General features: G+C 38.6%; 1 protein-coding gene across 2 annotated transcripts in view; it reads left to right on the top strand.

Annotated features, from left to right (window-relative positions):
- cntn1a (contactin 1a) overlaps positions 1–12,901 on the top strand; it is a 68,548-nt gene that overhangs the window by 49,275 nt on the left and 6,372 nt on the right. For both annotated transcript variants that reach the window (XM_077596081.1, XM_077596080.1), the window contains 6 exons: positions 1,432–1,559; positions 3,320–3,492; positions 3,902–4,025; positions 10,756–10,917; positions 12,204–12,353; positions 12,780–12,850. In XM_077596081.1, the coding sequence (XP_077452207.1) occupies positions 1,432–1,559; positions 3,320–3,492; positions 3,902–4,025; positions 10,756–10,917; positions 12,204–12,353; positions 12,780–12,850 (808 nt within the window). The remainder of the gene's footprint in view (positions 1–1,431; positions 1,560–3,319; positions 3,493–3,901; positions 4,026–10,755; positions 10,918–12,203; positions 12,354–12,779; positions 12,851–12,901) is intronic.

Genomic DNA, 12,901 nt, shown 5'->3' with positions numbered 1-12,901 from the left:
TTTTTTGCTTTAATATCAGCATGTTTTATTCAAAATTCAAATCAGTGGGAGACGTTCTAATGATTTTTGCCGACGGAATTCGTATGTTAGCTGCCATTGACGGTGATGTTTTTAGATGGGATGAATCTTCTTGTTTGTAGTGATATTGAGAGTGGGAGATGTCCAATTCAATTGGAATGGGAAGGAAGGGTTGAGTGGATTGGATGTATCTCATCGTCAAAGGGTGCATTTACAAAATCACATTAGCGGAAGGTTATTGATTTTTTAAGTCTTATAAGTGTTGATATGATGAAGTTACTGTGTGATAAAAAAAAAAGAAAAACAGTCAAATCCAGACTAATTAGATAAAGCACAGTTGCTATAAAAAATAATTTTTTTTTTATTGATCATGCATAAAAAATTGTTTTTTTTTATTGATCAGGCATAAAAATGTGTTGTTTTTTTATTGATCATGCATAAAAATTAATTTTGTATTTATTTATAATGCATAAAAATAATTGTTTTTTATTGATCATGCATACAAATTAATTGTTTTTTTATCTATCATTCATAAAAAATAATTGTTCTGATTTATCATGCATAAAAATTAATTGTTCTTTTAATTTATCATGCATAAAAATTAATTGTTTTTTTATTGATCATGCATAAAAATTATTTGTTTTTTATTGATCATGCATAAAAATTATTTGTTTTTTATTGATCATGCATAAAAATTAATTTGTTTTTGAATTTATCATGCATTAAAATTAATTGTTTTTGAATTTATCATGCACAATAATTAATTGTTTTTAATGTATCATTCATTAAAATTAATTGTTTTTTTATTGATCATGCAGTAGCTTCATCATATCATATGTATGTGTGTATTTATGTATATATATAAATATATATATGTATGTGTATATGTATATATATATATATATATATATATATATATATATGTATATGTATATGTATATGTATATGTATATGTATATGTATATGTATATGTATATGTATATGTATATGTATATGTATATGTATATGTATATGTATATGTATATGTATATGTATATGTATATGTATATGTATATGTATATGTATATGTATATGTATATGTATATGTATATGTATATGTATATGTATATGTATATGTATATGTATATATATATATATATATATATATATATATATATATATATATATATATATATATATATATATATATATGTATATATATATGTATTTGATGATATTTTTATTGATAGCATTTATGTTTATTTGAGGAAAATCATTTTGACAGGCATTTCGAGACTATTCTAAGAAAAATGTTCAGCTCCTTATCCCAAGGCGTCCCAGGCAGCATTTGGAGCAGTATTGAAGGTCTGGCTTAGCCAGAACCAACCACTGAGTGAAAAAATACTCTTTGTCTTTTTCTCTCCATCTCTTTAGGATGTTCATCTGGGAGGACGGCAGCTTGGAAATCCTCAACGTGACCCGCACGGACCAGGGCAGGTACACGTGCTTCGCCTCCAACGATCGGGGCCAGGCCAACAGCACGGGCTCCCTAACGGTGACAGGTGAGCAAATAACATGCTCTCTGCTGCCTGCACGCTTTGACCAAAGTGGGCCTTGAGTGGCAAATAAATCCTCACGCTTGTTTTGCCTGACCCCCACGCGTCCATGGATGTTAAATAACGATTCTCAGAGGAGCTTGTTTTATTATTTTTCACATGAAAGCACACCCAATGCATGAAAAGCATATTTTTGTGCTATATAAAGGTTAAAATTTGATGTAATGTCCAGTAACTGTGCTGTTACCAGGCATGCAATATAGTTGTCAACATGTTCCTCTCCTCCTGTGGTTCTCCATTAGCAGCTCTATACTGCCCCCCTGTGGACAACTGCATATCCACCTAATTCTTGTTTTACTTGTATTTGCTTTTATCTTATTTTTTTTTATTATTTTGAAAGAAGACTAGATTCAATGAATGCAATTGTAATCCTGATCCAAATTTTGGTTGGCACAATGAAATCAATCTAATCATCAGCTATTATTTTAAATTTACACTCCCATATACCGATTTAGCTTTTTAATGTTTTTACTGTAAGAATCATAGTTAAATGCCATCATATAAATAAACTCAGGCAAAAATGTCATCGTCGACTGCTAATATTGTCATGCTTTAAACATGATATGCGGACATGCATCCCGCCTTTTCACTATATCAATATAGCGCGTCAGCAAGCAATGCACCCAGACAGTCACAGGTGTCAAAGTGGCGGCCCGGGGGCCAAATATGGCCCCCGGGCCGCATCATTTTGTGTGACCCGGGAAAGTAAATCATGAGTGCTGACTTTCAGTTTTAGGATCAAATTAAAATGAAGAGTATAGATGTATATTAAATTTCCTGATTTCCCCCCTTTTAAATCAATAATTTGAATTTTTTAATCCATTTTTTTCTTTGTTTTTAGTTCAAAAATAATTTTGTAAAATCTAAAAATATATAAAAAATATTTTTTGTTTTTCACTTAAATGGAACATAATTAAAGAAAATTTTGGTTTCCTTTTACAATGAAAAACAAATTGTTAAATAAATGATTTTCCCTTACTAAGAAAAAAAAGCTCAAATAAACATTGTTTTAGATCTATAAAAAATGGAACATTTAGGGCTTTTAATCCAGTTCCTTTAATCCATTAAAAAAAAAAAAAATCTAAATATTGACCATTTTAGATATAATATTTAGATTGTTTTAATAAATGGATTAAAAGAACTAGATTAAAATCCCTGAATATTCAGTTTTTTATAGATCTAAAACAATGTTTATTTTAGCTTTTTTAAATATATTTTTAGATTTTACAAAATACTAATTTTTGAACTAAAAACACAGAAAAAAATGATTAAAAAATTACAATGATTGATTTAAAAGGGGGAAAATCAGGAAATGTAATATACATCTATACTCTTCATTTGAATTGGATCCTAAAACAGAAAGTCGCCACTCATGATTGACTTTCCCGGGCCACACAAAAGGATGTGTCGGGCCAGATTTGGCCCCCGGGCCGCCACTTTGACACATGTGCTCTAGAACAAAGCAACATCTACAGAAGCTTGAATTTAGTGCACCGACTGATTGGGCACCCGGTCCAATTTGGACAAAATTTTTGACTTTTAAGTGCGCCCTATGTGAGTAAATATGCGCTGTGTTGCATTTGTACGTTTTTTATCGCCTAATAAGGGGAATTGCAATGATTAATAAGGGTAGCAATTGGCTGAGGTTGCCAGGTTGTGAACATGACAGTTTCAAGACCATGACCGAATCTCTCCTCTTCGTACAGACCCCACCAAGATCACCTTTGCCCCCGGCAACACTGACGTCAAAGTGGGCGAAACGGCTTTGTTGGAATGCGGCGCCTCCCACGACACGTCCCTGGACATCACCTTCATCTGGTCCCTGGACGGCCGAGCGCTAGACCTCCACAAAGATAGTCAACATTACGAACGCACTCTGGTGAGAAGATTTCCACCCAATTAAAAGCCACCTTTTTTAATGTAGCATTATACAAAGTTCAACCCTCAAATATGCATTTGCCATAGCGTCCATTTATTCAAAGCTAACGGCGCCCTCTGCGGATTGGCGGTCCACGTCGTGGATGTTTTCCAGCCACCGCATTGGAACACGTTGCCATTTTTTCTTTCCCCGCTCGTAAAATGCGGTCGGCTTTGATTTAATGTGGTTTAAAAAGCATTCGTGACCGTATTTGACTCTCCGAAATGATTTAAGCAGACTCGTTAACCCTTGAAGTGTTGGTTGAATTTGTCATGTGTATCCCTTTTGTATTTGATTTGATGTAAAAATGTAGGATAATTAGGATGGGTTGCCAGTTTTGTCAAAGCTGATGAGTGGTGATCTTTGTCAGAACGGGAGTTCAGTCGGCGCGCTGATGATCAAGAACACCCAGTTGAAGCACGCCGGGATTTACACGTGCACGGCGCAGACCACCGTGGACAACGTGACCTCTTCTGCCAGCCTGGTCGTGAGAGGTTAGTCTCGGTTTTTATGACGTAGCGGACAGGTGTCAAAGTGGCGGCCCGGGGGCCAAATCTGGCCCGCCGCATCATTTTGTGCGGCCCGGGAAAGTCAATCATGAGTGCCGACTTTCTGTTTTAGAATCAAATTAAAATGAAGAGTATAGATGTATATTAAATTTCCTGATTTTCCCCCTTTTAAATCAATAATTGTACTTTTTTAATCCATTTTTTCTGTGTTTTTAGTTCAAAAATCATTTTGTAAAATCTAAAAATATATTTTAAAAAAGCTAAAATAAACATTGTTTTAGATCTATAAAAAACTGAATATTCAGGGATTTTAATTCAGTTCTTTTAATCCATTTATAAAAAAAATCTAAATATTATATCTAAAATGGTCCGGCCCACATGAAATCGAGTTGACGTTAACGCTATACGTGCCCATGGCACTCCAAATACGTACAAAATTGTAACTTAGCTAGCCGCCCTACTTTACTGTAGCATTTTGGCTTATTTTTTTTCCTCAGTTTCGTCCTGAATCATTTTGCTTAAATAAGAAAGAGGCTAATTTTAGCCCAGCCAATTATATTCTAGAGTAGACTACTATAACGATCCGTAGGCTCCACTTTTCTGCAGTGGTCTATTTTCTGGCCACCTGCACACTCCCCTTTGATCAAATCTGCCTTATTAAAAATGGCCACGTGCCAAGAAGTGAATCAATGCGACCTTTGTTCTCCTCCATCAACGTTGTTGGCTAGCGGCTTTCCTTCCAATGGTCGTGTTCACTTCAATTTTACTTTTTTGTTTTTTGCCGTGGGGCCGACAACTATCCGCTACGGAGTATAAAAGTATAGTAATACTAAAGTTCTGCTTCTGACAATCCATGACTGTTGTTATATACTCAAAATATATCCTCACCAGCCTACAACCCTTTTGACATTACAGTAATCCCTCGAATATCGCGGTTAATGTGGACCAAACATGGCCGTGATAATTGAAAAACTGCAAAGTAGGGTCACCCCTATTAAAAAATAATAATAATAATAATTCTTCAGCGCTGAGTCCAGTGGCAAAAATGGCTTCAGCATGGATTTTCACATTTTTATGAACTTAAAAAAAAATTACCAGAAAAAAAATCCACGACGTGGTGAAGCCGTAAAATGGCAAGGAATTACTGTACTCGCACTAATCAATGTATTCTGTTTATATTATCACTAAAGTCCAGGAACGTATAATAAATTTTTCAATTCGGGCATTAAAAATCCTGCCAGTATTCTCGAGGCCTACGTACTACATTAAGTTAATTACCGTATTTTTTCGCATATATGGCGTACGTACGGTGTTTGTAAGGTTTTTTGGGGGTTTGTAAGGGGAATCATAATCATTTATAAGGGCAGTTATCGGCAGAGGTTGACAGGTATGCAAGTTTCAGAATATGCAATCCATCAATTGATTGATACAGTATCTCAGAAATAGCACGTGCGGTGATTTTTCTCAAGATTTTCCCTTCAAAGTGACACATTTGTACCCCCTATAAAAACCATGACTATTGAGGTGAAAATTGTGAACCGGGGGGGCGGCTTATACGAGAGAAATTGTCAAATTCAACCATTTTAAGGCCATTTCAAGGGTACGGCTTATACGTGGAGGAGGCTAATATGCGAGAAAATACGGTGAGAGACTAGCTAGCCATAGAAAAATCATTTTTTAACTGAAACCCAACCAGTATTATTCAAATTACTGCCCACTTTTGCCTGTTGGAAAAGAATTTATATCAGATTATCAGAGGTTGTCGTTTCTCTTTTTCAACTAAAGCAGGGGTAGGGAACCTATGGCTCGGGAGCCACATGTGGCTCTTTTGATGGGTGCATCTGGCTCTTTGCTAACCTGTAAGCTAAAATATGGAAATTGCTGGTGACAGAACTGAGATATTCACTTAATAGCATTGCAAGACATAAAATACAAAGATTCACAAGGATAAAAAAATAAGAATAATAAATAAAATAAATAAAATAAAATAAAATAAATAAAATAAAATAATAATAATAAAAAAAATTTAAAAATTTAAGTGGAACATGACACATAACACATAACTTCACACCTTCCTCACACAGTCGAGGACACTGTATGCGTTGCCGCGGCACACTGCAAGAGAAATGCGCTGTAACAGCCATTGACACTCGCGTGGCTCGTTTGAAACAGCCACGAGCCGGGAACCTACTTCTAACAGAAACTTCAAAGTGGAGTCCCCACATACACCTGAGGTTTCGAAGGCTATGGGCTGGAACAAGTATCTATCGACAAGCGGTGCATACTTGACGGCCTTCATTGACTCTGCCTTGTTCGCAGCTGAGCACGCTTTTATTGCAGATGAAGCAATTGATGATTGAGAAAAGGTATCAACAACGGTCACATCCCACGTCAAACACTTTCCCATCTTCCATGGAAAGATCGACAAGCCGTCAGGCCTTCGCTCGTCTGCACGCACCAGGCCACTTGGCTCGAGGATTGAAGGAACGCCAGCTTGACATAGTGCGCGTTTAACGATGTCGTTGATGTTGGAGTGACGCGGGAAGCGACCAGCTTGGACACGGCAGGACAAGGGGTGGAGAGCTCGGCTATCTATTGAATGACCACACTTACACGGAATCGGGTCGCAAACTTTGACACCAAGACGATGAGCAATCGAGATGCGAAGCTCATCGGGGGAGAGCTTATTGCCCAAAGTCACACTTGGCAAGGCATTCAGCCAAGTCCCGGAGGGAAACGTCGACGCTGATAATATTCGACTGCGGTCCCACTGATTCGAGGAATCGATCAAATTGCCTTTCATCCTCAGGCAATTGATTTCGTCCCACTCTTTCTGAACTCCGAGATGTATTGGAGTTGAAGAATGACATTCATTCCAGGCATTTAGTGCGCCATCAATGTCAATTGATTTGTGAGGATCAATTTGAGATGAAGACAAAACAGGTCGCACTAACTCAACTGTAGAATAGAATGATGACAGAAAAGAGGGGAGGGACAAGTCAACAAGGGAACGGATACCAATGCCACCGTGACGAATTGGGAGTTTCGACTGATTCCATGCAGACTGTGAAAAGTCAACATTCAGCAACGAGGATAAACAATCTTTTATGACATGGTCGAAACTCTGTAAATAATTCATGTTGCGAAATGTCGGGGAGCTTCTCATCAAGTATTGAAGTTTGGGAATGAAGAGACAATTGCGTAGGATGAACATGGCCTGATGATTGTCAATTTGGCAAAGATTTGAGGTTAAACGCTTCAAGTCATTGAGTCGTGCATCAAGGAACTCTTGCATTGAATCTTTGTGGAGAGGTGCACCTAACAATGACCATTTATTAGTAGGTGCAACAACAATTGAGGGGAAGAGTTCCTGAAAATGACAAATCGTACTCTGACTTTTGTGGGGGGCAAGGTTTGAAAGGTAAACTTCACATTTGGCGTCGTTGATATCAAGGCCAATGCTTCTGAAATTTTCTTTGACCATCGCAGCGTCCGACCAAACCACATCAGGGTCACCACCCAACGTTGCATCATCCAAGTACCACAAGTTGAGCTTGGATGACACTGCTTTTGAGATATGGTCTACAGCTAAGGCAAAGAGAGCCGGTCCAAGGGGATCACCTTGCTGTATACCGGAGCTTGAGGGGATTATGTGGTCATCACAATAGAGGTTGGATGAATATCCGTAGGATTGACTGATGTATGGCAGGAGTGAGGGATCGAAACTCTTGATGGCTTGAAATATTGAGTTGCGATCAAGGCTGTTGAATGCGTTTCGGACATCGATCTTCATGATGATTGTGGGTGAGATCGAATGCTGGATGAATTCACGAACCGCATGTGAGATAATTTCACAACCCCGAGCTACACCCACGCCATACTGCTGGGGTAGGAGTTTGTTTTTCAACGATGACAGACGTGGAAAAATCAGACATTTAGCAATCAAGCGACGTAAAGTGTTTCCAACTGCTATTGGACGGATATCTCCATTGACTTTGGATAGAGGGAATAATTGAGCTCCGAAAAAGAAGTCACGAATGAAGCTTGGAAACTTCCCATTTGCTCCTAACTCGCAAAACTTCACCAAAGATGAAATGAGAGCGATTGCGGAGTCTCCCTGGCGTTTCCCGATGCAATCTTTCAAGTGTTGTGGTCTCAACATATCTGGACCGGCACCGGATCCACTAGGGAAAGACAAAATGGCTTTCGATAGACACTCAGGGGTGAAAGTTAGCTGAGGTGGGTCAACATTGTCTGGGAGAATGATCGGGGAAGGAGCAGGAGGATGTTTTACTTTCAATTTGGTAATGACACTGTCGTCAATCGGAACAAACGTGTTCGATGAACTGAGGGCCCGAACAGCGCCTTTGATGTCGAAATCATTCAATTTGCTGTTGACCACTTTTTGAAGATTAGGACGACGGAAACTCGAAATGATGGATCTGCATTCCAACCTTTTTGTGATACTTGGGAGATCAGATGAAGCAAGAAATTCTGATATGTTTGACTTGATTTTTGAGGCTAAAGAGCTGCCCTTGGCTGTGTCTGAGTCATTTTTGGCGAAATGAAGAACAAATCCGGGGAACACTAGTAGCCGATACCATGCTGAGCGGCTTTGACTTGAGCAAACTTCTGTTAGCAATGAAGCTAGAGTTGTAGAGAAGAGATGACGAGCTGCGGCTGGAATTCGTTTCACCACAACGGATGACTTACGAAGATTTACCATGTATCTTGAGAATTCATCAGTGGACAGGGAAGATGAGACTACGTTCTTCCCTCCAAATTGGACGTCAACGGTATTACCACTGAGATATTACATCTAGAACTGCTTTAATCTTCATTTTTTTTGCAGTAGACTCTTCTGGAATACATCCTCTCATTGATTAGCAACAGCATAAGATTCTTTTAAAAAATATTCAGTGTTTTCTACTTTAAAAGTGGTGAAATTACGAAAAAAATGAAAAGGCACTCGTTTACATGTATGTATTTTGACTTTTAAATTCGTAGTATGGCTCACAAGGAATAACTTTGGAAAATATGAATTGTTTGTGGCTCTCTTCGTCCAAAACGTTCCCGACCCCTGAACTAAAGAATGTTGTTTTGAGAACTGACCTGGTTTTCCGTGTTTTTCTTCAAAAAGAAATCCTCCAGGACAGAAAAAAGCAACAAACGGCAATAATGTCCTCACCGTGAAGCTAACGACAGTTAGCCTTGACCGTTAGCCTTTTGTTTTTGTAACATAAGCAGTATGTGCGTATAGCGATTAGGCCGCCTTGACAACAAAGTCCCACAGGTGGACGCTAGCTTTCTAAACACATGGCGTGACTAATGGAGGCTAAAATGTCAACGGCCCGATTCGGGAAAGGTGCTGTTGAAGGATAGATGTTTTTTTTTTGGTGTCAGGATTAGCTCCAGGATGACATTATAATAGCATTAGCATGTTATCGGAGCCTGGCATCAGCGAGACTTTCTAAACAAGACCTTTTATCACCAGGTTTGGATGCCCGTGACATGACAGCGTTGTGCAAATATGTCAGAAGGGCCTCATCGGCCATCTTTGACGCCACAATTCAGGCCAGATCGGATCGCTTCAGCGCTTCTGTTCGCATTCATGAGTTTATTATAGTCAGGCTGCGGCTTTGGAGCAGAGCTGATATGGAACATTTTGTTTTTCTACTTATTTGCAACGTTCCAGGGGAAGAAACAAGAGACGTTTGCACTCCGATGGCCGACGTTGGGTCAGATAGTTGGAGCTTGTTTCAATTTTTCCATCCAGAAGTTTCTACCAATGGTTCTGTGAATTGGGTAAACAGGGTTGCCATGGTGATAAAGGTCCCTCCCCTTTCAGATGTGGCCTTTAAATGATCTAAGCGGCAATGAAGAGAATATACCGTATTTATTTGATGAATGGAGCGTCACTACGTGACTTGATAAACGTCGTCGATACCTAAAGCAACAAAAAACAAATTAAAAAATACAAAGCAAATCACTGAATAATGGTTCAACTAAACAACAGTAAAATGCAAATATGAAATTGTATATAAATTACATTTTTTGAACTTTTTTTTTAATGATTATAGTTTTGTAAACAGTTTTTCTGGGTGTCATCAATTATGCATTGCTTGTCGGGAAATTCAGTATTGTCACGAGATAAACAAATCTAAATATAAATTTGAAAAGAATAAAAAACTCACAAATAAAAAGTCAATTTAAAAAAAAAATACTACAACAATTTTCCTAAATACCAAACAACGTTAAAACTATAATAAGGACGGACAATAAAGGTACCCAATGGGTGGTTTCATTATAGTTATTTTTTTATTTTTTTATCTATTTATTGTTTTGTTTTTTTATTCATTATTATTTTTCATTTTGTTTTAATTTTGTTTTGTTTTATTTTTTTATTTTGTATTTTTATTATTATTATTATTTTTTAATTGTTATTATTGTTGTCACAACTACTTTTTGTGCCTTAATTTAAATAAGAATTAACTCACTTTCACATTTGACTGCATTTGTACTTAAATAGGAATGTAAACTGTAAATTTAAAAACTTTTGTACATTGTAGTACTTTCAATCGACAAAGTGTGGTGCACTTTAAGGCACTTGGGGAAAAAAGACCCCTCAATTGGGCATGAAAGAAGTGTATCAAACCTGTAATTTTACCAACTCATCAAGCAAAACTGACTCCTCCCCCTTTACCTCTCCACCCAGGACCCCCCGGCACCCCGGCGGGCTTGCGAGCGATGGACAAAAGCGACAAGACGGTGACGCTGCAGTGGAGCCGTGGAGCCGACAACCACAGCCCCATCTCCAAATATACCGTCCAATACCGCGATGCCTTCACCCCCGACGTGTGGAAGAACGCCACCACATGTGAGAAGCTCAAATAAACACAACACACCTTTCCTTTCCTCCCATAGCTTGGTAATGACAAGCTATAACACGCGTTATAGCATGAGCGTCAAATGACAGCTTTTAAATAAAGGTTTCCTAACATTGAACGTAAGGATGGTTCCGTTGTTACTGTCAATAGACTGTCGGGCGGAAAAAAAGATGCTAAATGTGGTACGCTAATCACAAAAATGCATGATTGGACTTTTGAATTAAATTGTTTTTTGCATGGCAACGCGCTCGTAACATAACATAAACAAATTGAAATGAACTTGGATGACGATGCAGACACACTCAAAAATATGTTTAAATGTAACCTTCAACTAAACTTAATTCTAATTTCCTTTTAAATTTTGATACCTTTCTTCTCCCTGGTTGGCTCTATTGGCCCCGCCTCCACCCTGACTTTCAGATGCAACCTATCGATGGTTGTTTGCTTTTGTCTTCCCTTCAAAATATTCCCAAAATGATGCACACAAATGTCCTCACAATAGGATAACGCACGACCACTTGCCAACGAGAAACAGTATATACTCCTCTCGTATTAGCGATGGCTATGCCATTCGCACTGACTAACGGAAAAAAAAAACACTGAAAAAATGCTAGGCTCCGCCCAGTGCTCGTAGAGACATTACACGAGGGAGTTGTGACGGGCAAGACAGTGGCCATGATGTTCTTATGAGCAGCCAATCGCGTCTACTGTCTGCGTGTATCAAAATTTGTCTCCTATCTCAAGATAAATATTTGCCCGAAATTTTACTCTTATCTCAAATTGCTCGTATGTCGGGGCACTTGTATGTCGAGGTACCACCGTATATACCAAGGGTGTCAGACTCGGGTTGGTTCGCGGGCCGCTTTAACGTCAACTTGATTTCACGTGGGCCGGACCATTTTAGCTATATTTAGATTATTTTTTTTATAAATTGATTAAATGAACTGGATTAAAGGCCCTAAATATTCAGTTTTTATAGATCTAAAACAATGTTTATTTTAGCTTTTTTTAAATATATTTTTAGATGTTACAAAATGATTTTTGAACTAAAAACAGAAAAAAATGATTAAAAAATTACAATGATTGATTTAAAAGGGGGAAAATCAGAAAATTTAGTATACATCTATACCCTTCATTTTAATTTGATCCTAAAACGGAAAGTCGGCACTCATCCTTTACTTTCCCGGGCCACACAAAATGATGCAGTGGGCCAGATTTGGCCCCCGGGCCGCCACTTTGACACCTGTGGACTAATTCACCCGTCTTGTGTTTCTAGCTCCAGCAGACATCGAAGGAAATGCGGAGAAGGCCACCGTGGTGGACTTGGTTCCCTGGACCGAATACGAATTCCGGGTGATGGCCAGCAACACCCTGGGCACGGGCGCCCCCAGCGTCCCATCTCGGAAAGAAAAAACCATGCCCGCAAGTGAGTCGACGTGAACGAGACGGGCTACGAAAGGCTGTTTTGCCGTCCGGTTTTCCGTCGGAACTTTCTTTCCACGTTTAGGCGTCTCGAATAACCGTTTGGTTCTGATGAGTGTGGCAGTAAATACGAGTCAGCAAGAAAGATTTTCCCGTTGACCTCCTACGCGAAGATCTGACCACACAAACCTGGATAAATGAGTACTGTGGATTGAGTGTGTTTTGAATTTCCTGGACACAATGAAAATCACAGGCTTTCTTTTAAAGCAAAAAAATCTGGGATGAAGGTGTTGCACTTGGCACAGGAAGGAAAAGTCGAAAAAAGGATGTTGTGGTTTGTTAGTTACAGTCTCGGTGAATTCTTTTTGACTCGGGTCTCGGGTTATTTTTTTTTTTTTTTCGTCTTTGAACCATGATTCCCTTGTCGTAGCTCCTGTGGTGGCGCCTTCGGATGTGGGCGGAGGTGGCGGGACAAGCAGGGAGCTGATTATCACCTGGACCGTAAGTTTACACCATAAATTCTTGCACTTTGATTGGTTGAAGGGGGAAATG

This window comes from Stigmatopora argus, chromosome 3 (assembly GCF_051989625.1).
Source record: "Stigmatopora argus isolate UIUO_Sarg chromosome 3, RoL_Sarg_1.0, whole genome shotgun sequence".
Lineage (NCBI taxonomy): Eukaryota > Metazoa > Chordata > Actinopteri > Syngnathiformes > Syngnathidae > Stigmatopora > Stigmatopora argus.
Note: the sequence above shows the minus strand (reverse complement) of the source record. Positions and strands in the feature narration are given on the sequence as shown.